We start from the raw sequence: 24268 nt of genomic DNA on the forward strand, positions 1-24268 counted from the left end.
ATCTTCTCTACTAATCTCTTCCTGAGTTCCTATTCCTAACAGGGACCGAGGCTAGAATCAAGGAAGCCCAACACACCTAGGCTCCAGTTTGAGAGGTCTGACCATGATAATCGAGCTTATGCTCAAAAATGGCTCATGGCATATAAATGAAACACAGTGAAAACCATAAACCTGTTTGTCAGCTCTCCCAGTTTTAAAAAGCTATTTTAAACCATGGGCTGAAATGGGACTGGAACGAAGGACGTTGGGCTGGGACCCTTGAGGGGCCCTGTCTGCTCTGTGCTTTGGGCAGGGCCTTCTCACCTGGGGATGCTGAACCTAACATCATAAAATAGGGGACGGTACTTGGTGCTCTTGGGAAGTTATGGTATGGGAGAAACCCACATGGAGGAGGACAGTTAGTGATAAGTGCCAAAAGCTTTGGGGATCCTCCAACTTCTCCAGAGGCTTCGCCAACTGTGCCTCCAGGCTGCCCCGGATTATCATCGGCCCCTGCTCTCCAAAGGCAGTAAGCACTGCCTCTGACACTACAAAGCAGCAGCTACGACTTGGTCTGGGGCGTCCAAGTGAACAGTGTCCGAGCACACCGGAATTCAGAAAAGGACATTCCACCGACAGGGAGTGGTGACGGCACCGGTCCTGACAGTCTGTGTAGATGGCATAAGCACTGGCTGAGGCTGGTAGGGGTGGACCAGCTAACTAAAGCAGGTGGGAGTCCCGACCTTACAGACCTATGGGGGCCTGCTCCAAGCGGCTCACCAAGGCTTCTTAGGCCTGACCCCCGGACTGCCCACAGGAGCTAAGGGAGGCCCAGAGGCACATCACTAACGCTTACCCCACAGGCACAGCCCCCTCCACCCGCATCCCCACCCCACCAACTCAGGATGCTGCGTGGCTGCTGACATCCAAGCAACCGTCACTCTCCTTGCTAAAGTGGGCTTGGGAACAGGTTCATTGCATGGACTCCACAAGCATCTAAACTCGTGTCTATCTGATGGAGGAACACAGCAGGGAAGGGATTAGTTTCTCCTAGTCTAAGGGACAAGGTCATGAGGTTACTAGGGGCAAGGTAGGAAGGGCCAAAAGGAGAAGACTCCAATGGAACGTCTCGCATTCCATTCCTTGCGTGGCTCTAGAATGTATAACACACACACAGAGCAGAACACTTGAGTGGCCCAGTCACCTGGTTCTAGGTGAAGAATAGGAAAGTGTTGATAGAAATAAGCTCTCTGAGTGTTCTGCATTTCTGGAACAGAGACATTAAAGCAAAACCCAAGACAAAGAAAAGGAAAAACCAACGACAAAATTGAGACACACTTAAAAAAAGGTATCTGCTCTGAGAAGATCAAAAGGAAACTTAGTAAACCACCCAGAAGAGCCTCTTTTTAAGGAGCACCACCCTCTTGGAAATTCCCACATTTAAAGAGAAGCACAGCCAAACACGGAGAGAGAAAAGGATGGGAAGGGGTGTGTGTGTGTGTGTGTGTGTGTGTGTGTGTGTGTGTGTGTGCGCGTGTGTGTGCATGTGTGTGTGTGTGTTCGTTCCCATCTGTCCGTCCCCTGGCCTTAGGGTTTTCCGGGGATTGCTGAGAATGTGGCTCAGTGCCAAAGGCTGACTCTTCTCAATCTAAGAAGATCCCTTTCCCTTGCACAGAAACTATTTGGCAAAGTCAAGTTCAAATAAAGCATGGAGGATGAGGTGATGGTGGTGGTGGGGCAGCAAACTTCATCTGGGGGCTCTGCCTTCCAAACCAAAGACAGTAGACCAGACCTCACATAAATAACAAATCCAGAGGGTTAAGGGCATACCATCTTTCCACAGTTCGGAGACAAATTTATCTGAGGACTGATGGAGAAGTGTGGCGATATTATCATTCAGGGGGTCCATGTTCTTCATCAGCCATTCGTCAGCTTTATAATCAACCTGAAAAAGGAAGGGTCCTTAGCCATCACAAGAACTGGGCAGCCTGGGGATGGATGTGACTAGGGTGAAAGCCAACAATGCAGGCCGGAAGGTCCCTGGTGCGTGCTCAAGGGCAAGGCTGGTCTGCAAAAATTGGGAATGGGCACCTGCCAGCATGTGAGGGGAATGGCTTCATCCCATAGGGATATTTATACCAAAATACCTTGGGAAAATATTCCCCACAGAGGCAAAGTTTCTCTGGACACGTATAAATGGTAAGATTTAGTCCTGATGGGCAGATCTTCTCAAATAAGGAAAGCCCAGGAGGCATCATATACCAGTCAAGTCAGCTTGGACCCAGCCCCAGGGCCCCTTTGTGAAGCCCGTTGCCAGAGGTGGGCTGGCCCTCTCGGCGCTCAGATGATCCTCCCACCCCCTCTCTCCACAGCCCTCCAGAGAGGGAGCCAGACTGCTCCTTACCTTGCCAGCGTAGTGAATGATACAAAAGTCAGCTTTGTCTTTCAGCTGCTTGGGCTTCTGGAACTTTGGGTGTGTGCCCTGCTCCTGCATCACCTTCTCTACAAAGCTTTTGTCTGTGGCTTTGGGGAACCAACATTCTTCATCTAAAAGCGCCAAGATGCCAGGGGGGCCCGCCTAGGGGAGCACAGAAAACGGGACAGAGTCAGGCTCTGAAGGGGGAGAAGCCACCTGTCCATACCACACTTGATCTCATACCACCAATTCTCAGCTTATTGAGACCTTTAAAACAATGGAATCTGGAATTTACTGAGAATCAAAAGATTCCATTAATGAAAAAATATTTCCCCAATGATCCAAGCTAATTCATGTTTACTGAAGGAGAGGAAATGAGGGGCTATGTTCCAGATCAGAGCAACCCTGCTCCCACTCCAGAAGAGGCTGCAAAACCAACCTACACAGGCACCCTAGAGGTGGGGGTGCGATGGACAGAATCCCAGCCTGGAGTTGGGGCCTGGCTGAAATCCCAGACCTCAGACATTTACTCGTCTAAGGGGAAGCGACTCAACTTCTAAGAGGCCCCATTTGCTCGTCTGCAAAGGAGGGGCGCTACTGACCATTAGAACCTCTTTTGTACACAGAAGTAGTCATAGGGAGCTTGCTAAATCGAAGGGCTCATGGGCAGCATCTGGTTATGGAGACTATCAAGGAAGAGCTATCTCTTCATCTGAAGCTGGTGGAAGGAGATTTCTTGTTACAAGAGGGTTACAAAGAGAACAGCCCCTCACAGGGAGAGACTGGCTGCAATGTGCTCTGCTTTGCCGTGGGGCTTTCCAAAGATGGCAGGAGCAGAGTTCACACTCTCCCCCCTTGGCCAGCAGGCCGGGGCTGAGCGGCTGCAAACCCATACCCAGGCCAGCTGATTGGTCAGACGATGAAACCCTAGACTTTGGCCGGGGCTGGATCGGACTTATCATTCCCACAGACAGAGGAGCTGCTCAGCCCCAGGCCTGGGAATCAGATAATCAGGACCCTTGTGCTGAGGGGGCAGTGACAGTGGGGCAAGGTCACACTCACTCCCAGGTGAACTGAGCCGGCCTCAAAGCACGTGAGCTGCAGTTCTCCTGGGCTCTACCCCAGGGCCCCATGAAGGCTCCTCAGAGATCACTGAGTGATCCTGGCTAGAGTGAGAGCCAGAGAACAGAGGGGAATGGGACAGGGACTCAGAGTGCCAAGGCCGGGGCTTACAGGCTTCTCGATGAGGTCGATACAGGGCTGCAGGTCCAGGCCAAAGTCAATGAAGTTCCACTCAATGCCCTCGCGCTGGTACTCCTCCTGCTCCAGGATGAACATGGTGTGGTTGAAGAGCTGCTGCAGCTTCTCATTGGTGTAGTTGATGCAGAGCTGCTCAAAAGAGTTCAGCTGCAAAGAGGCAAACGAGGGGCCAGTGAGGCTGGGTGCTTACCGGAAGGGCCGACCAGCCCTGCTCCCCAGGAATGAGGCCAGTGGGGTCAGGCAGGCCAAGCCCTGCAAGGAAGGACTGACCTCTCCCCTGCCTACTGGCCACGCCCTAATCACTGCTGAGACTGTGCACGGCAGAACCTCACACTTTTGTGGGGCAGGGGGGGTCTAGGCCCCATCCAAACTAGAAGGCAGGCAGGGATCCTGGGGGTCCACAAAGAGCAGCCCCTTGGCCTATGATGACGATGGAGAAAGGCTCACATCAAAGATCTCAAAGCCAGCGATGTCCAGGATGCCGATGAAGGAGGCGCCCTGCCTCTTCGTCTTGTCCAGCGCCTTGTTGATGCGCATCACGAGCCAGCGGAACATCCGCTCGTACGTAGCTTTGGCCAAAGCCTCAATGGCAAAGTCGGCCTGTAAGGGAAGGGAGGCAAGGGAAAGATCAATGGAAAAGTGAAGGCGTTTCCCTGGCAGACACGGCCCTGACCGTCACGAGCCCGACAGAGTGTGAGAGTGAGTGAGTGAGTGAGTGAGTGAGTGTGAGTGTGTGTGTGTGTGTGTGTATGTGTGTCTTGTCTCATATCCCTGGTGACCTAATGGCACACCCTCAAGTCTTGCTCATTTCACAATTACAGTAAAGTCACCAGTAAAACTAAGGGAGAGAAGTCAAACCTTCATCAGGAGTCCCAGCATCCCAGAGCAGCAATGAGGGCAGTGTGGTGCAGTGGGTAGAAAGCCAACTCAGACACATGCAGTGATAGAAATGGCCCCATTGCAGGTCAGCTTAAAGGGGTGGGCCATCCTGACTGCCTCTCCTTTCCTCTGCCTTCCTCAGAAAAGACCAGTCTGGTCCGTGCCCATCCAGGGATGTGGGACACGGCATCGATTTTTCAATGTATTGATTAGTTAGGCTGACTTTCCCCCTCTCTTCTTCCTCTTTTTATTTAAAAAAAAGAATTGCTTGTGATAGGGAATCGGACTGGTGACAGAGTGGTTGTGAAAACAAAAGACAAAAAAACTGAATGTTTTTGAAAGGACACGTTCAAGAAAAGTTTGTCACGAGACAGCTGGTGTGACGTAAAAGACGTACCTGTTCTTTGGTCTGGGCTTTCTGTACATAATCCCGTCCAACCTTGATTCGAGGCGTGAGGATCCCTCGAGTGAAATCAGTCACGTTGATCCCCAGAAGGTGGGAGACTTTTTGGGCAGCTACAGGTATTCAGGCAAGAGAGAAAAAATTAAACCCTTGGGAGGGGCTGGACAAGAGCGGTCAGTCAGAAAGAGCAGGACAGCTCCATGCCCATCTGCACTAGGACAGTGCCCACCCACCCACTGGGCCACATGCCCAGCAGGAAAGGCCCCCTCATGCCCTCTTTTGCTCCTGTGAAGCCCAGAGAAATGCAGCGACATTCCTTTGGGTGATGTATGAAAGGCTCACCTGAGCTGAAGAGGAGGCGCTTTACCCCATGTTAGAGGTCCCCCACCCACTCCATCACAAGCCCATCCAGGCCAGCCTGCAGCTGGGACAGTGTTAGGCCCACGCCCGCTAGGAGCAGTCTCTCTCCTTGACCATACAATTGCCCTGAGCTTTGAGTAGACAGATTCAGGAACCCTATTGCTTGTGACAAGCCAGAGGCCCAGCAGGCTCTTACTATGCCAACGCCCCCAGGCCTTGCCACCTTCCCTGCCCTCTAGGCCCTAAATACCCCTCTGCCATTACTGTCCACTGTCCAAGGCCCTTCTAGTCTGTGGGTTTTCCACATGTGGTCTCTGCCAATCACACGGAGCTTCAGGAGAGCAAGGACTATGTCTCTTTTTCTATTTGCAGTCCTTTCCCTCCAACTTAAATCCAACAAAGATTCTGCTCCTCAGCCAGATGGAGGCAGGGAGCACGGTCGATGGGCTGCAGTATGGCAGGGTAACTGTTCCAGCATCACCCGAGTGGCCCCGTACCTGTATTGTCTGGCATAGAGGCCTGGTCAGTGTTGCGCTCCTTCTTGAAGGCGATATTGCCGAGCTGAAGGACCCCTGAGATCACTCTCAGCAAGCCTGTGGAGAAGGACACAAAGGCCAAGTGAGGGCCTGCTGCTGCAAAGGGGGGTGGGGCGAATGTGTATCGAGAGGTTAAGGGACTTGTCCGGGTTAGCACAGTCAGGATGTGTGGAATTTGAACCCGCAACTTCCTGGTTGAGAGGAAGCTCTCTATCCCTTTAGTGATTCTGCTGCTACTAAAAATTTACTTTGCATTCCACATGGCTTCCTTCTCCTACAGCTAGCACCATGCTCATCAGAGCAGTGTGCCAGGCCAGCCCTGGATTCCTATTCACTGCCATGGCTGTCAGGGGACAGGCAGAAGGAAGAGCAGGTGCCCCTGACCTGATCCCACTTTGCCCTGCTTGGGGGCCACACCTCCCCCAAGAAGCCCACCCCCTTCTTCCAATTTCACAATCACATGTCTGTATATGTGCCCTGCCCTTAAAACAGGAGCCCTCTTCTCCAAGGAGGCTATGCACGTTTCCTCTCCTCTGCCTAACTGCTGGGCAGCTTGAGGCAGACAGAGGGTTGGCTTTTTTTTCAATCTTTAATCTTTCTATTGAATAGAAATAGAGCCAAATTGAGATAAATGGCTTCCTTCTCATCCAGTCTGAACTGAATGAAGACCACTGGAGAATTGAGGTTCCAAAGCCAGGTCAAAGGCAGAAAGATTCACAGGACCTGCAGATGAAATCTCCTCTGAGCCAGACAGAGACTGCCCAATGTACCCCAAGTCTACTCTCCCCCATATTTCAATAAGCCAAATTTCCTCATGATGGAGGCAGACCTGGGCCACAAAGTTCTCTCTTAGCATAAAAGTGAATGCTTCCCAATCTGAAATCAGCTGCTGTGTCCATCAGTGGCCCAGAGACCCTTCTTTCGATTCAACTCAACTGAAAAAGACCAAATTCTCCAGTTTCCTCAACACACAGCCTCTAGGGAGGTCGGTAGTAGTTGGAACAGAGCCATGGGCTAGAGAAGAGTGGAGGTGGAAGGAAGAAGACTGTCCTATCACCTGGAACCTCTGCCTCACCCTCCCCTGCTGATGCTGCTCCAAGATGTGAACTGGCAATAAGCCAGGCCCGTTTCGTCCTCAATTTCTACCCCCTAATGTGAACCGAGCCCGAAGACCATCTCGTCCCCGACCGCCATCATACCCATTTGCTCCTCCTCAGGAATGCTCATGATCCTCATGGCTTCCATGGTCTCCTGGAACATATCCTTGTCCTGTTGGCCTGGGATGGTGACGTGCCCATTGGACAGGAAACGATACTTGTTGTAGGGCTCCAACAAGAGGTCAGCTGCAAAGGCAAAGACATGTGAAGTCCACGGGGCCACAGACGGGGAGCTGCAAGGGGTGTCGCTGGAGATCGCCTCATCGGAGCCCTCGCTCCGGCATGGAGGAAGCAGGGCCAAAGGATGGAAACAGCCGAGTCGGGGCCCTCGCCATCCTCATGAGGGGTTTACAGACTTGCCTCAGCCCCGCTAATTCCCACACACACTGACAGAACAGTGCTTAGCACACAACAAGCACTGTATAAGCCTGAGCTATTATAGCCCCAGCCCATGGACAGACATAGACCCAGAAACCGAAGACAAGTCCCTGAGACAGCAAAGGAAAAGATAAGGGACTGATGGGCTGACCACCCTGCCTACCCCCAGGGTCAACAAAGGACGGGGCTTAGAGCCCATAGGAAACCCAACGCGCAGGCCACGCTGAGACAAGCCAAGGCGCCAAGATGACACTTGACAAATGCCAGCTCCCGTGTGGGCCGTCATGTAGGATTTTACGTGCGTGCTGTGGAGATCAGATTGTTTCAGCATTAAAAAGCATGCACGTCTGAAAATATAAAAGAGAGCCCTCGGCTGGGCCTCTGTGGCTGCCTCTCCTGTCTTCACTGGTGTCTGCTCTACTCTTGGACGTCCCCAGACTCACTCTTCAAGTGTTCTCCAGCCCCGGACAGCAGATAGTAGAAGATATGGAAGGTCCGTTCTTCCTTGGCTTGACGGATGGCCCGTGATTTCTCCAAAAGATCTTTGAAAACGTCAAGGAACTATTCTGGGTGAAACGCAATGAAAAGGGAAGAAAAACTCCCTACAGAAACAGCTGGAACTTCATCAGACAAAAAGTTATGTAAGCAAAGTCAAAACAACCACCTGGGATCTAATCTATTAAGACCAGAGGGTCTAACCAGTCTTCGTGTTTACTTCACAGCAATATCTTGAATAACTTAAATGGTACTTTTCTTATAAAGGGTCAGGCACAAAAAACAATTATGGGATTATAATGCCCTTAGTGGAGAAGGGGAAATAGTTTCAAAATAACCCTCATTTGAGTTCTGAAACCAATATGGTGGCCAAACCTGAGGTTGGCTTGTAGCCAGCACATGTAGGAAATGCTTTATTGCAATGAAGAACCGAACTCAAAATGCCATGAGCCTTACTCTACCAGGCTCCTTTTAAGAGACAAATATACAGCTGTACCTTCCACATGGCAAGGGTTCGGGGCATAGCAACCCTGCAGGCTGGAAAATCCACATAAACATTTCTGGCCCTCCCTTTCTACCACAAGTCTGAATTTTTTCTTTTTCTTTCACGGGATGTTTACAGTACCTTAATACTTAAAAGTACTTAAAATACTTAAATGCTCAAGTATTTGGTCATAGGCTATATGCAGGTCAATGTTAAGTTAAAATACTAGGCTTTTGTGCGTCATCTGCTGGCTTTCATGTTCTTTTCACAACCTTTACCTTTTTATTTATTTTAACTTAAAAAATAAAGTGTGTATTTATGGTATTAAAAGAAAATATACTGATATTATACAATCATTTATATATACATATATATATATATGTATATAAAAAGCCTCGATTGATACAGTGATTCAGTATTGGCTTGCATCCCAACCCCGGAGAGGAGACACCCTCTGGAATGGAGAAGCTAAGTCGGAGTCCATCCAGGCATGGTCTTCCTCTTCCACCTTAGAACCTGGGAATGGGTCAACATCAAGGATACAAGTCTCGATGTTGGCTCCCACAATGTAACCATTGACATCAAAGTTGATCCGAATGAACTTGCCCTGAGGAGACATAAAAGAGATCAGAGAGGCCGACCCATATCCAGTGCTCTGGTCATTCAGCCTAGGCAGCAGAGCTCACTCATCTGCTGGGCCCAATGCACGTCTGGCACTTCTGGAGGGCCGGGCACAGCTCTGTGCCTTTGCAGCTGGCACCAGGGTCATACAGGAAATGGGGCCAGTCCACCTGGCTCCTCAGCCACGGGTCAAAGTTGGGAGATGATGGTCAAGTTCCTCCACGCCCTGCCTTGCTGGCCTCTTACTGTAGAGGCCAGCAGACAGCCCAGTCTACTGGGGAGGTGGGGCTAAGTATCAGACTACACTTAGTAGGTATTATTAAAGCAGGACAATTCTCCCTTCCCAGAAGGGAATACCCAATCTAAAAGCACCCTGAGGTCAGGGAAGGATAGGAAAAAATAGAGATAGCTGGTCCCATACTAAGTGTGCAGGGGACATACAAGGCAGGGCAAAACCAGGCACTGCCCTCAAGAAGTTCCCTTTCTAAGGGGGGAGACAGCATAAATAAAACAGATCTACACAGAGTAGGGGAGAACGTCACTGAAGCAGGAGGGGGGCAGGGGCTAGGGCTAGGGGAGGAAAGGTCTCCTGCAGTCCTGTGGTAGGGTTCGGGCTGAGCCCAGAAGGCACTGCTGGGGGAGGGGAGGAGCCACTCACAAATCGAGAAGAGTTGTCATTCTTCACGGTCTTGGCATTACCCAAAGGCCTCCAGGATGGGGTTGGCCTGCAGCAGCTGTCGCTCCAGTTCACCCTGTGAAGCAATACAGAGGAAGAGTGATGCTCAGTGACCAGTTTGGGTCAATGAGCCCATCAGAACCAGGCATAGGTGGCACGAGGGGCCTGCCAAACATCAACAGCAGACTTCCCGCCAGCTTGCCTTCCACAGCCTGTGCAATCACCAACAGCCCCTGGTCTTTTTGGTTGCTGGGGCCCAGCCCTAGAAGGAAAGAACGTCCCTCGTGCCACAAGTGACGTGCACAGGCGTGTGCAGCTAGAAGAGTTGCTGGATGTCCCCCAGAACAATAGACTCATCTGAAAGACGAGAAAACTGAGGCTGGAAGGGGAGCGACTTGCTGCAGGTCAGCTAATTAGTTCAATGCTCTGTAGGGGCGGCTGGAGCCCGGCTGGCCCCCATCCTGGGGCAGCTCCCTTCCAGTTCTAACGTCCCTTGGCCCACGACTCAACCTCAGACCAAGTTTCTTCACCTCCAGACGGGGGATGGCGCGAACTGCACAGCCCGCCTGTCCTGAGGGCCGGTGTCTGCCGGGCTTAAAGTGCTAGAGAAACGGGAAGGGATGGGGGTGGTCATCTAGTTTAACCCCCTCGTTTTACAGGAGGAAACTCAGGCCCAGAGAGGTTCTCCTGACTTGCCCAAGGTCATCCGGGGGGGAAGAGATGATACACGATGGGCATCCTCCAAGCCAGCCTGGGCTCTGTCTCTGGGCAGGCCAGTCCTATACATATGGCCCACGGGACCCTAGTCAGCATCGGCAACAGAGTAACACCAACTGCCCCAGCCCTCTGTAATGGACGTTCCCCATCTATGACCAAGGATGCTAGTCAGAGGCGACAGCATTCCCCTCACCCCCAACTTAGAGATCAAAAACCTGGGCCGGGTCACACAGACACTGCCTCCAGTGTTTCCTTTGAAAGATTCTAACCCTGAATGCCTCCAACAACCTGGTTAGGCTGGCAGGTGGGCAGACCAGGAACTGTCCCCATTTGATAGCTAAGAGGCCACAGGGCTACTAAGGGGCGGAGCGGGCAATGAGGACGAAGGGCCCTTAGCTCCTAGCCCAGGGCTCTGATGGCCACATGCTAATGCCCCTAGAATTCAGCCACTGATGACGGGTGAGCAGGCAGCCTCCGTTCCTCTTCTGGCCACCTTCTCCTGGGTCAGGAGACCTGTTTGAGCCGGTCAGCGGCCTGTGCTCACGTACAAGGGACAGACCAAGCCCAGGCTCCTCACGGAGAACTGGACCAATAGCGCTGATCTCCCTGACTGCACGCAGCCTTCTAATGCAAAGCCCCAAGCGGCACCAGATGCAGCAGGGTGGCAAAGAGCAGACAGAGACTGGACCCTCCTAACAATCTGTCAAAGTGGCCAGATCTCAGGCTAGGAGTTCTACAAATAGCAAAAGCAAGAGAAACCTTTCATTTCCAGACAATGTGGATCAGCAGTGTAATGCCTTCCCCATGAAGAACTGATCAACAGGCCAGACCACAAGCATAAAAATGAGAGTAACATGGCTACGTGGATGTTTTTGGCACCAGCAGACACCCAGCCTCCAGGCTTCCACTCACTCTTGCACTGCTGAAGGAGGGCTGGCCTGGGAAGGCTGGTTGCCACAGCCTTTGGGAGCAGTCTGGGAGGAGGCCTGCTTTCTACCCACTAGATACTCCTTTCCAGCCACATGTCTAGCCTTCCCCCCAAGATAAGAAGCCACCTCACTCTCTTTTTCCTTCTGAGGAGAGAGAACTCTGGAAGCCTTTGCCTCTCCTGGCCGGCTGAGCCTTCCGCCTGCAACAAGAGAAGGCTCCGAGGTCTATGTCTAGGACCGTGAGGAGTGACCATGGAATGCTGAACACACCCAAAAGCTCCCATTCTAAGGGCAGAAGGAAAGCCACACGGAAGAGCAAGACAACTAATTGGTGGGTTTTCTCTTTTTTTTTTAAATCTAATTAACCATGCTGGAGATTTTAAAATGCAATTAACTATGCATAACATACAATCATGAGCTCTTTTTAATATATGTTCACAGCTTCTACAAAGACCCAGCATGTGCCTGGGTGATAGACTACGGTGGGGGGAGTTGCTGGCACAGCCACGAGGCCATTACAGGAAAGCCTGCTTAGCCAAGGTGACCTGCTCCACCGAACAAGGCCTTCTATGTGGCCACGCTCAAGCCTTCTGCCAGACCTTCCTCTCCAGAGAAAGGCAAAAGAGAAAGTCCTGTTTGGGTCCTTGTGGCCCCAGCAACTCCTTGCAGACAGAAGGGACTCGGGCCTTGGGTTCACAGAAGGTAGCTGACACAGATGACTGACAGACAGACAGACAGACAGACAGACAAATACAGACAAATTGATCAACATAGATACATAAAGACTAAATGAGCCCCTGGCTTGAACGGGTCTACCCAACCAAAGAACAAGGCACTCAGTAAGGGACAACGCGGCCCAGACAGCGTCCAGACTGTGTCCAAGCCCAATGGAAGGGATGCCCAGAAACTTCCACTTTCTTTCTCCTCCAGGAAGCTTTCCCTGATTACTCCAAACTACACAAATTACTCCTGACTGGAGCCTCCTCTGCATTCCTATCTGGCAGCAGAGTCTATGTGGGGCCAAACCCAAGGGCAAGGAGAGTGTCCACTCCCCTAGACAGAGGACACCAGAGAGATTCAAGAAATACTTTACTTCACTGGAACAAGAAATGTTTTTTTTAAAGTATAGCTGGAGACCTAAGCCCCAACCTCACGGCTCTGTTTTAAAAATAAACCTCCTAAAAAGTGAGGAATGGAAAATAAAAGAGGGGTGGGAAGGAGGGAAAAAAGAAACCTTAAGAGTTTCTAAATATAACCACTAACGCCCCACGGAAAAAAACATCAGAGCCGTGTGCAGTTTGGCACCTTGAAGGTTCCACTTGGTTCCGTTCCAGAAGTCTGTTCTCATTAAGACATTAAGAATGTCCACACCCCAGGTCTGCATGCAAAGACACCTCCCCTCCACCACACTTATGCTGAACACAGCCACCAAGATGTCCAGGTACCAAGAGTAGCTACCGAGGATATCACTGGCACCGTGGTTTATACTGAAGCTCAGAAACGTGGGTGCACGTGAAAGAGAAAGAGACACACAGTCATGCTTAAGATTGACTGCCAAGCCCCAACCAGAGGGAGCCTTCCCTGGAGCCTTCCCTGGCAGCCACGGTGACCTCCAGGCAGGGGGTAGGTCCTGTCCACATCTGGCTTGCAACAGAGTGGGCAAGGATGCTACTAGTGACTTCCACACGATCCCACTGAGGCCAGGTCCCAGGAGAGGAACATTTCAGGCACAGTGCGCTAGGCCAAGTTTCAGGTTAAGGGCCCGGAGCGGGGCTCACTGAGTAATAAAGGCTGGGCAATGAGGCCCTGGGACCAATTAGCAGTATCACTCTGAGCAGGTGACAACGAATCACAAATCTCTAGCCTTCGACCTCCCCTCCAAACAGTGAGCAGGGTCTATGAGAACCATTCGAGCTGCAGGTGGTACGGTGTGGAGTGAAAAGCTCATTGGGGGGAAAAATCAGGACACACGATGGGGAGAACACGCATTCCTGGTGCAAAACGTGCAGCAAACGTGCGGCTCACCTAACGAGGACACGGCTGACGAGTTCGACCATAATCCATCAAGGGAGGGGGGAAAAATGCACGTAAGACAAGTGTCGAGGTGGCCTCTTTTCCTGGGGGGACAGCCCCCACTGGCATTAGCACCGGACTTCGAAGCACACATTTGGAACCGCTGTCTGCCCAGCACCCCCAGCCTGATGCAGGGGAGGGCCAGCTCTTCAGCTCACACGGTCCTCCCCCACCAGATCACACATAAAAAAAAAATCATTACCGCCCCCTACTCATCCCCACATGCGTATTCTGGGGCCAACCAGAGGATGAACAGCGCCCCCCCCCCACCTGGTCACCGGGCATATACTGCCAAGGCCTGGACTACTCTGGCAAAGCCTTCAAAAACAAAGGTGGGGGCCAGGGCTGCAGAACAATGCAAATAGGTTGGACACTCTGATAGTAGTTTTGCTAAATTGTTTTTGCTTTTTTTTTTTTAACTGTTATAAGGGGCAATTCTCTAAAAGAGGGAGGCAGGGAAGAATACATTAGAAAATGTGACATAAAACCAAAATACATCGATCAAAATGGCTTCCTTTTTAAACCAAGAGCCAGGCCCAAGCTGTGAGGAAGCACTCACTGGAGCAGGCCTTCAGAAAGAATGGCTTCACACACCATCTAGCAGTTTCTCCAAAAGTGCTCCCTGCTGTCATGGCCAACTTAGGCCTTCCCTAACGGCACCTCGGCGGTCCCTAAAAAACCATAGTCAGGAGTGCTAACTCTGGGTATACGTCCCAGAGGTCATGGGCTGCCCACCTTCTTCATTTCCTGAGATCAGAAATCCAGGATAAATCAAAAGCGCTTCAGTCCCTGACAATTACCTGGCCAAAGAAACCAAAGGAAAGCAAGAGAGGGGACTCACCTGGTCCTTTTTGCTCTTGTGCGAAGAAGCCACGTAAGCCAGGTACTGAATGACCTTCTTGGTGTTCTCAGTCTTTCCAGCTCCTGATTCCCCCCTGACAAAGAGATCCAAGGAAGCAATGAGATGTGTGGAGGACGCTCCTGAAGGGCTCCCTTCTCTCCCAACCCTTCCCCAGCTCTACATGGTGACAGCCAAACATTGGCTTTGATCTTCTGGTCTAGTCTGGGGCTCCCTTCTGTCACACTAGTGGGGAGCAGTGATAGACTTGGGCTTTCCTCCACTGATTTCCTTGGGGTGGCTTCTCACTGCCTTCCTACTGAAGTCTCCCTTGTCCTTGCCAACAGCTCTACCACGACATTGAGGCCATTCCCCGCTGACCACGATTCTGTGACTCACTTCATTCCCCCCCTCTTTTGACTCTTCTGTTTCCCTGCAGTTAGTCATGGCTCCAAGTATCCTCCCCTCCCCTCCCAACCCTCCTCTGGGGTAAGCTGCTGTTGCGGGGTCCTCTGTCCCTTCCCCTCTGGCCCATTCTGAATTTGGTCCTGAGCCCATAGTCGTGTGTTCCTGCTTCATTCTGGGTCTGCAGGAGAGCAGAGCTTCAGAAAAACCCAACCTGAGCTGAGCTCGCCCCTCTAGACGTCTGTGTTGCTGCGTTTGCAGATCTTATCCCATCTTGCCTATTTTCTGTTGTGCCTCCCTCTTAAACACATCAATTCAGGAAGGGAGCAGCAGTCCAACTGGAATCAGAGTCATGGCGGCATTCACTTGGTGTCACAAGTCCTGTGGCCCAGAGCTCACTACAATCACACCCACTCTTCAGGTCACGGCATCCATAAGTGGGTGTGTCACTTCCCCAGCCCCCACAGTCCCCACAGCCATCTTCTGTTCCAGCTGCCGTTAGAGACTCATATTCAATTCTCCTGGCCTGGGGAGCTTTCCCTTTTTACCCTGTTTAACATCCAATCCCCCTAACGACCAGACTGCTAGCTATAGCCAAACACTGCTTTGTGGAATCCCTGCTTAGAGAGTTTCCCATGGTCCTCAGGAGGCCTGGCAGAAGTAAATTTGTGTCCATGGCTTGGCCAGGTCACTTGGCAGCTTTCATATCCAAATGGTTTAGGAATGAATCGGAGACAGCTGCTGGTGGGTCAAAGGGACTTAAAGTTCCTTCAAAATTTTACTTGGACTAAAACCAAAATGTTTTAGACCATTATTAACTCTTTCAGTAAGAGAAGGATTGCTTTCCTCTCCAGAGGGAGCTGTGCTGTGGCTTGGGGACTTAGAAATTACTCAAACCCAAGTACACCAGACTTCTGTGTGGAGCTGAAGGCTCCTTGGGGGAAGGTAAATTAAATCTCTCCCTATGACATAAAGGCCGTCCCCACAGTAGAGTCAGATGGCACCGAATGGAACTAGAAGTTGGGCCTTGCCACTTGGGAAAAGGAATCTGGGAATCAGGGAATCAAAACATGCTGAAGGGGAGATAAATTCTTCTTCACATGACACACAAATCTACCCCTTCTTGAAAACAGGTCAGGGAAGAACACATGGAACACAGCATCACGATGTTTAAAAAAAAACAAAACAAAACCCACTTACGTGCACAAAATGGACTGGTCTTCTCGATCTGAAACAAAGGAAACAGGGGTGAGACAGATCAGAATAACCATCCGCTACTCACAAAAGCTCTTTGTTCAGCCCATGGAAAGGGAGTCCCGCTGTGGTCCAAAACATGAAGCACACGTGGGGTAGGAGCGCTCCTCGGCTAGCGTGGCCACACGTCCCTGTTGGGAGGGCCCTCTGGGGTGGTAAGGGCAGCAGGCAGCCCCTCGTACCTCCCGAGCTAAGTGACGGCCAAAGGAGAGAGGAATGATGCATGTTTCTATTACCTCTGGGCCAGGTTACCCACACATGTGGCCTAGAAGGTCCTCCAATCTTGCCTTATAAATAAGCACAAGAAACCTGGAGGAAATAACAGGGAGGCCTGCAGCCATGGACTTAAAATTGCCTTTTCCATTCTTTCCCCTCAAACCAACTGTCCCCTGCCTTGATTAAGTCAACATCACTACAGGGAGGAGGGCATTATTTGATCTAGTACTTGCCTGCATGTTGAAAGTAGGTTTGAAAAAGAGAAATTAGTGGGAAGGAAAGTCTTTCCTTCGGTTTCCCTAGCAATCTGCCCAATGAGTCAGGAACTCCAGGGCTGCCCCCTCTCATCTTCCATGGCCCTAGGTGCCTTCAACCTCCACACCTCATTGCTTTCATGCTAAGTGGGGCTCTGACTCCCTGACCTCCCTCAAGTCCCTGAGGGGTTGGTGGGAATGGTTACAGGGCTCTGCACTCAGCTCCCTTTAGACCATCAGGTCTCTACTGGGCAGTGCTGGACCCACCACTCTGCTAGGAGAGGCCTCCCCTGGACAGCCCCTCAAGAGCCCTGCCACAGGCCATACTTCCTGAAATGGCTAATCAGAGTCCAGATGGCCTCGAGGACGGCTCTGGGTGACTGGGCAGTCAGAGAAGACATCAGAGAGTGGTTAATGTCTCTCTCGTACGTGGCCTTGGGAGATTAAGCCACTCCCCTGAGCCGCTACCTTTGCCAAGGTAAGCATTCACTGGCTTAATGTCCAGTCAACAGGCCAGGGCTGAGTCCGGTCCTCGCCATCACTTCAATCCCAGTCCATTGATAACTCAGCAAAAAGGTCTGGGATGGGGCGTGGGAAGGAGCCCCACTGACAGGCCCTGCCCCACCCCCACCCCCCAGAGACCTCCCTCCCACTTCCAGAGGCCTGCTTAGTCACTGCCTCCTGAAGCCTGCAGGAATGTACCTGCGAGTACAGACAAGTCCAGCTGCAGGCAGGCGGGTAGTTACTGCCATAAAAGGAAGTGCTTTCCCAGCCCTGAGAAGGGCCAGGCCCTGGGAGAGCTGGAATTCTTCTAATTGTGTGAGGAGGAGTCAGATGCTGGGCTGGGGAACAGGAAGCCAGGGTCCAGAGAAGGCAGCCACGGGGCGATGCTACTTCCCCAACCATACGAAGGCCCCAGCGGGCCCCCACAAAAGCCACCAGCCCACCCCCCACTGTGCCTGGCATCTGAGTCTTGGGAGGGTGGTCTAAGTCTTTAACGCTCCAGAAAAAGAGGAGAGGGGAGGGGAGGGAAAGGGAAAGGGAAAGGGGAAAGAGAAGAGAATGCTCCCCAGGCCCTGTCGGGGGCTTGGGGAGGAGCCCATCCTGGTGCTCTAACCTGTTCCGACTCAGGCCCAGGAACCGGCTACTTTGTGATCCTACACTTCCAGTGACCCTTGTCTTTCTTTGTTGTGATTTGGGGTGATCCCATAAGCACGTTTCAATCTGCTTTCCCCAAGCAGCTGCAGTTCTCTTTTTGGGTAACAGGGTAAGCAGTGATTTTTTTTTTTGCAAGAGTTAGATTTTTAATAGATATAAAAAGGACTAAAATTTCCATGTGGTTCTGCTGGGTCATTTGCCCTAAGGAAAGCAGGGAGGAGCAAAGGGAAGGAAGTCTGAGCCCATGGGCGTGTTCTAGGACCTGGGGAGGGGGGCTCCTCTAGCTGCCTCCTTCCTTTACCCTTTGCCTTGCCCCAGTCCCCACAATTCCTGCAGAAAGACTCCAGGGGAAAGAAGCCCCCAGACATGGCTGTGCACTGCCATTCTGCCCCAGGTGAGACACTCTGAGATGCTGCATGGCTTGTTTCTTCACCCACAAACTGGGCTCAAGCTCCCCCAGATACCCCACCCCCACCAGTAGCTTTGCTGGTCCTGTCTCCTCCACCTCCACCAAACTGGGCGTCCTATACCTAGCAGACAATCTAGCCTGCCCCTTTTTAAACAGATGTTGAACCCTCCTCAATGAGCCTTTCCACAGGTGCCTTTCTCAAAGAACACCGCCGCCATATGCTTCCAAAAAATGCTTGTGCCTTGGCTCAAAACTCATACGGGCTTCTGGGCACCGGGGCCTCCCTTCAAAGAGGCCTCGTTCCTCCCCACTGGGGAGGGGGAAAGAACCGCCTTCAGCTAGGATCCTTGTGGGGGGGTGGGGGGGCCTCTGCAGAGCCCCCTGCTGGCACGAAGCACGCCACACACCACAAGGCCACAAAACCAAAGCCCTTGTGCCTTCTAGGTTCCTGCTTTGGGTTTCCTCTCTCATCCAAAACTTGGATTAAGCCACTAGCACCTCTTCTGATTCCATTAGGCTTATCCCCCTGCGGGCTGAGGGGTTTTGTTCTGTTAAAACCCCAAATACTTTAGTGTTGAGCCCCTGGAGGTGAGGTAACATCCTTCAGCTGTGAGTCAGGGGGCTCAGCAGGGGAGGAGGGGGCAGGGAAGACCAAACACCCAGGCATCCCTAAGGGATGGAACATCCTCCAGGCCCCATCACCCGCTCCTGCAAGAGCAGCTCTGGAACCCACTCACGGCCATAAAAGGCGAGCCAAGCCGTTCACAGGATCATGACGTCAGCTCCAGCAGGAAGTGAGCGTAGCACAGACAGAGGGCTGGGGCACATGCTCCCAGACCCCGCCTATGACTAACTCCTTCAAAGACCAAATGGTGACCACCCCTCCGTGGTTCTGTCTGAGCTCTACAGCCAGGGTTCTCTGGAAAAGGGGCTGAGATCAGAGCGTGAGCGGTCCAGGGCTGAACGGCCTCAACAAACCCAAGAAGCCAGACAGGTCTGAGCTCTGAAACAAACCCCGGGGTGGGGGGTGTGCGCCTCATTTCTGCCTCCACCAGCCCAGGCGGAGCAGAGGACTGACAGCAGGCTGGGCTCCTTTGGCCTGGGAGGAGATAATAGGACCCAGGGCTAAATAAAAGATCTGCAAAGTACCAGGAGAACTAAAGGGACTATTATCACTACTGTCATAAAAGGAGAAAACTCCACTTGGGTCTCAAGACTTGCAAAACTTCCCCAACACCAAGCAGTTAGGAAGTGCCTACTAAGTGCCAGGCACGGAAATCATCCCCATTCAAAGAAGTTTACAACCTCAGTGAGTGGCAGCCTGGACCAGGCTGAGGGACGGCCTAGTTGACGCCCCCCATTCTCCAGAGCCATCCAAAGCATGAACTTCAGGCACTGCACAGCCTATCACGTGGCTTCTCCTCCACGAGACCCCGCCCCTGCCCCAAGGGGAATCAGCACACAGGAAAAAGGGGCTTGAGGGGGCAGCTCACAGAATGCCACGGTATTTCCTGGGACAGAATCAGAATTCTCCTGGGACAACAGCACCAGGAGCCAAGTTTCAGTGAAGCTCCCTCAGACAGCTCTCCATCCCATCTCAACCTGCCCTGTTGTCTCAAAGAGACCTAGGTTTGAACTGTGCGAAGAGAAGGCCCGAGTCCGTGCTTCTATGAGCTAGCAGCAGAAGGGACTGCTCTGCATCCGTGTGGCAGGACAGAAGCGTCCTGCCTGCCTTCTCAAAAAACCAATAAAACATTACAAGGTGGAAGAGGGAAACAAGGGACCAATGAGGGGAACTGCTAGTCTGAAGTAAGAACCCTCACTACAGGAACATTGGGAAGAAGTGGCCACGCCACCTTAGAGTGGAAAGCAAGAACGTCTGATGGCCTAGACTGCAAGTAGGAAGGCTCATCTCAAGAGTCCAGAGAAAGGACAGTCACAATCCCACAGCCTAAAGGTCGACCAAGGAAGGCAGACAGAAGGCAGCCCAAGGGTAGCAAGGATCATGAAAAGGGCTGCCCAGGAACCACCCAGGAAGCCGCGCAGAATATGGCAGCAAGGACATACAACAGACAACAGATACAAAAGAGGGGCGTGTTCCTCTGACAATGGCAGGAATGCTAAAGCACCAGCAAGCCGAGGCTCGTAATGAAGGACCAAGCAGAGGGCCGGATGACAGAAGGGACAAGACCTGTTGTGCTCCTCAGGGCAGGGGTATAATGAAGAAAGGGCAGCACTAACACAGCTTTCGCCTTGTTTCTTTCCACCAACGAGAAAGATCTTCAGGCTGGGAAATTTCAAATTCACAATGGCTTCAAGTTCACTGAAACTCCAGATAAGTGGGGAGATGGGCAAAGAGCAATCTAGATCGCTCTAGATAACATCTCCAGGCTGGAGGGAAGATGGGCATTCAAGGAAGGAGGTATGTATGAGGGCTGAACTGCTGGCCAAAATCAATGGTACAAGTCAAATCAATGGTGCCTGAGGGATAGAGAAGGGCAAAAGCCATCTTGATCTTCAAATAGAGAAACAAATAGATGCTAAATTTAATGACGAGCTGGATTACATTACAGGCAAAATTTCTAAAATGCATTCAGTGGACTTGTGAGCACATGAAATAAAAGGCACCCCTTAGAAAAGAGAGCGCCTGACAGCCCTTCTCAGCAACACAAGGATCGAAGACATCTCCAAAGGCCTCATGATGGAAAATGCTATCCACATCCAGAGAAAGAACCGTGGAGTCTGAATGCAGATCAAAGCATGCTATTTGCTCTTCATTTTTCTTCTGTTTTGTCTTGTTTTCTCTTTCTGGTGGTTCCTCCTGTTGGTTCTAATTCTTCCTTACAACATGACTAATGTGAAAATATGTTTAATAGGAATGTATACGTAAAGCCTATATCAGATTGCACTCCGTCTTGGGGAGGGAGGGGGAGAAAAATTTTAAACTCAAAAGCTTATGGAAGTGATTGTTGATAAATCAAAATAAATTAATGACAAGGGCCATGCTAGACAGACCACGTTCAAATCTCGGTACAAGTTTTAGAAGGGTGCTGACAAGGCAGAGCCCAACAGAGAGAAGGGAACCAGGACCCTGAGGGGCTTTGACTGCATCAGCACACCCACAAGCAGATGAAGAAACTGCACTTGGTGTGCAGACTTAAGGAGGATGGGTTGCAATGGCTGTATTGCAATCCATCATGTGGATGGAGGTTATTCTGCTCGGCCCCAGACGGCAGAGCTAGGAACAGACAAGAGGTTTCCCAAGGCTTGCAGTGAGATACACTTCCTAATAATGAGTGCTGTCCCTCAGTGCCTTCAGAGCATTGTTCAGTGGGAGGCAGAAGAGCCCATGCTAAAGACATAGCAGAGGGGATGGGTTTCTGCTTAGGCCTGAATTGGGCCAATCGTACAATGGATACAGAAGAGGGAGGGTGGGTAGACAGATAGGGTGCTAGAGTATTAGGGGCAGATTAGAGCACATCCTCAATGAATCACAGGCCAGGTGGCAGGAGGGCCAACGATGGCTCGACAGCACACACTGGTATGACACAAGTGCACTGTATAACCAATTGTCCACTGAGGTCGTCATCAACCCAACGCCCCTCCCACTTCACAAACATCTCCCTAGGGTCTCCATGGCAAGCAAAAGTCCAGCCCTTTGGGGAAGTGGAAACCTAGCAGCAGAATGGGGACCCCAGGACCCGGGAGGCCCTCAGCATTCGGCAGGGGGACCAAGGACAGAATTCCTCCCAGGGAGGAAGGAATTAAAGGGAAGATCAATCAAACAGCAGGGCAGAGGGTCAAGGTAAGAAGAGAGGAGGAAACGAAACAATATTCCTGGCAAACCTGGCTCAAAAACAGCCAGGAGAACAGCTGGGTAGGAAACTCTGGCTTGGATGGGTGGGGCCCCACAGCTGCCCAGGACCACAGAAGCCAGCCAGATGGACACCATTCTGTGGCTCCCTGGGCTTGGGGAAAGGGCAAGGCCACCAGCCACCTCCCTGAGCCTATGCACAGCTCACTCTCAGCTCAGCTGAATCTCTGCACTGTGTCACTCCTGACCAGCGCAGACCTGGGACAGGAGCGGTGTCCCTTCAGAAAGGCGGCCAGCCTGGAGCCTGACAATTCGGCATTTGCCCAGCAGAAGGTAACACAGGCATATTAAGTGTGGAATCGACAAAAGCACCATCCCCCACCAAGACTGGAGAACTTTTCAGAGATGCCGAACGTTGTTCCTGTAACGGAGAACATCCACTGATCGACCTTAACACCAAGTCAGGAAGAGCAGCGACAGCTAAGGACGACAATGGAGAGGATCCAAGCTCTCTTGGGGGGGCAGAGCAGGGGGGGTCAGCACCACCAAGAACCTTCATGGTTCTTTCGCCACCTTTATCTTACAATGGAATCTCAGGTGGTGAAAACTCAGAAAAAAAGTAAAAAGACAAGCTCCAAAGAGGAAGGATTGACTGTTAGCCAAGGAGGAAAAGATACAGGAATAGAGAACAAGCCAGGGATTGGTGGTTTTGGGTGGGAGGAAGAGAAATAAGTAAGAGAATAACTCAGCATTCAAACCAGAACGGACTGGAGAGATCACGAGTCCAGGTGAGGAAGCCATGCCGAAATGGCTGAGTAAACCATGAATGTGACGAAACATCACTGTGCCACCAGGAATGGTAAATGCAAAGAACTCAGAGAGATGGGAAAACCTGCAGAAACTGACACAAGCAAAGCAAGCAGAAGCCAAAGAATAAGGCTCAGAATGACCACAAAGACAGCACCTTGAAAACAATCACCCAGTGGGAGGGCCCAAACCCGGGTCAGACCTGAGAGGCCAGAGAGCTGACGGACTTGTCTGCTTTACTAAGCACACATCCAGCAGGGGCCACTATTCAAGGAGAGCCTTTCCAGTGACTACTAAGGAATAGCCCTGCATGGTGGCTTTGTTCAAGAGCTACTGATGAGCATTTTCTATCAAAACCAACAGGCTACAAATTACCCCTATTCTAAAGCACCCAAAAATGTTTTAAATTCTACAAGGGGCAGGATGCACAGTGCTAGCCACAATTCAAACACCGTATGCTGAAAGCCAAATCTTTGAGAAGAATCCACTTTAATTACAACTTCAGCTTTTTAAAAATAAGCCCAAGCCCATTTTGCAGACTGTCTGACAGGTATTTTAGGAGACTGGCTGCCACCGGCCCGTTCTTGTGTGGCTGTGAGATGGGAAGCAGGCGGAGGTCATCCACTGAATCAGACTTCAAGGCCCCCTCATTTTGTCACTGGGGACAGACCTGCCACCAAAGAACATCATGCCCTTCCGACACCCCCTTCTACCTATTCTGAACAGTGCCTGGCACACAGGAGGCACTTAATAAATGCTCCTCAACAGACCAATTGACTGACTTAGAAAATTGCCTGCTATAACTGAAAAATTCATGCCTGTGGCCAAGCTGGTGGTGAGCCTCTCCAAGCCAGGGTCCTATCACCAGATATAAACCCTAATCTGTGGCAGAGGGAAAAGTTACTTTAGGATTAAACTACAGGCCAAGAATTCATGTATTCTGACTCCCACAGTTTAATGCATTCCCAATTAAGCTCCTTTTAAAGTGAATACCAATAGGCAGTGACCACACATGCTCAGGGACATCTCTTAGACTTGAACACATGAAACAGTGACATATGAGGAATGTGCCAATGTCTCAGGCACTGACTGGTAAAAAATAAAAACAGAATCTCTTTTGAGGTGTGAGAATGAGGAGGAAAAGAATGGACGGAGGAAGGCCCCGGAGGGGCTGCCAAGGCAGACTCCAGGGTCCCTAGACTGGTATTGGAAAAGGCAAGCAGCTGGCTCTAGGCAGCCCCATGAAGGGGCACCCCCTAACCTTGGGAGGGGCCAAAAACTTAAGAAAAATGCTATCACACCCTGATCGAACTGGGCCTGACTCTAGGTGCTTTAGCACACAGTGGGCCCTTTGTGTGAAGAAGGCACTGCCTCCTGCTATTAGCAGCTCCCCCTCAGCCTCCTGGCCAGTACATTCTGGCTGAAGTGGAGTCATCACATCTGCGGCTTACAGCAGCTGTCATTCTCACCCCCTACTCCCTCCTCAACCCTGGCCCCAACTAGGAGGCCAATTTGTCCAAAAGTATACGTTAGGGTGCCCTTGAAGGGTTTCTCTAGCTCTCAGGCTGGGACCTGTGTTTTGCTGGAGAGCCTCCTTAAGACACTGCTCTGCAGGGCTGCAGACCAGAATGGAGGAAGATGGATGGACGGCAGGAGGAGGGAGGCCACTTCATTCCCTTCTCCCACAACTCAGACACTGACGTACCCCGTTGGACCATTTCCCGTCAGGATGGCTGTAGGCCCCTGTCAG

At 51.4% G+C, this 24268-nt stretch overlaps 1 protein-coding gene across 1 annotated transcript in view; it reads right to left on the minus strand.

Moving 5' to 3' along the window:
* MYH9 (myosin heavy chain 9) overlaps window positions 1–24268 on the minus strand; it is an 80756-nt gene that overhangs the window by 16168 nt on the left and 40320 nt on the right. The window contains 13 exon segments of the mRNA XM_020982493.2: window positions 1810–1924; window positions 2384–2557; window positions 3629–3802; window positions 4103–4255; window positions 4932–5050; window positions 5795–5890; window positions 7033–7176; window positions 7812–7910; window positions 8891–8954; window positions 9627–9668; window positions 9670–9720; window positions 14205–14298; window positions 15807–15834. Of these exon segments, the coding sequence (XP_020838152.1) occupies window positions 1810–1924; window positions 2384–2557; window positions 3629–3802; window positions 4103–4255; window positions 4932–5050; window positions 5795–5890; window positions 7033–7176; window positions 7812–7910; window positions 8891–8954; window positions 9627–9668; window positions 9670–9720; window positions 14205–14298; window positions 15807–15834 (1353 nt within the window).

The sequence above is a fragment of the Phascolarctos cinereus genome, unplaced genomic scaffold (assembly GCF_003287225.1).
Source record: "Phascolarctos cinereus isolate Bilbo 61053 unplaced genomic scaffold, phaCin_HiC Scaffold_1;HRSCAF=81, whole genome shotgun sequence".
NCBI lineage: Eukaryota > Metazoa > Chordata > Mammalia > Diprotodontia > Phascolarctidae > Phascolarctos > Phascolarctos cinereus.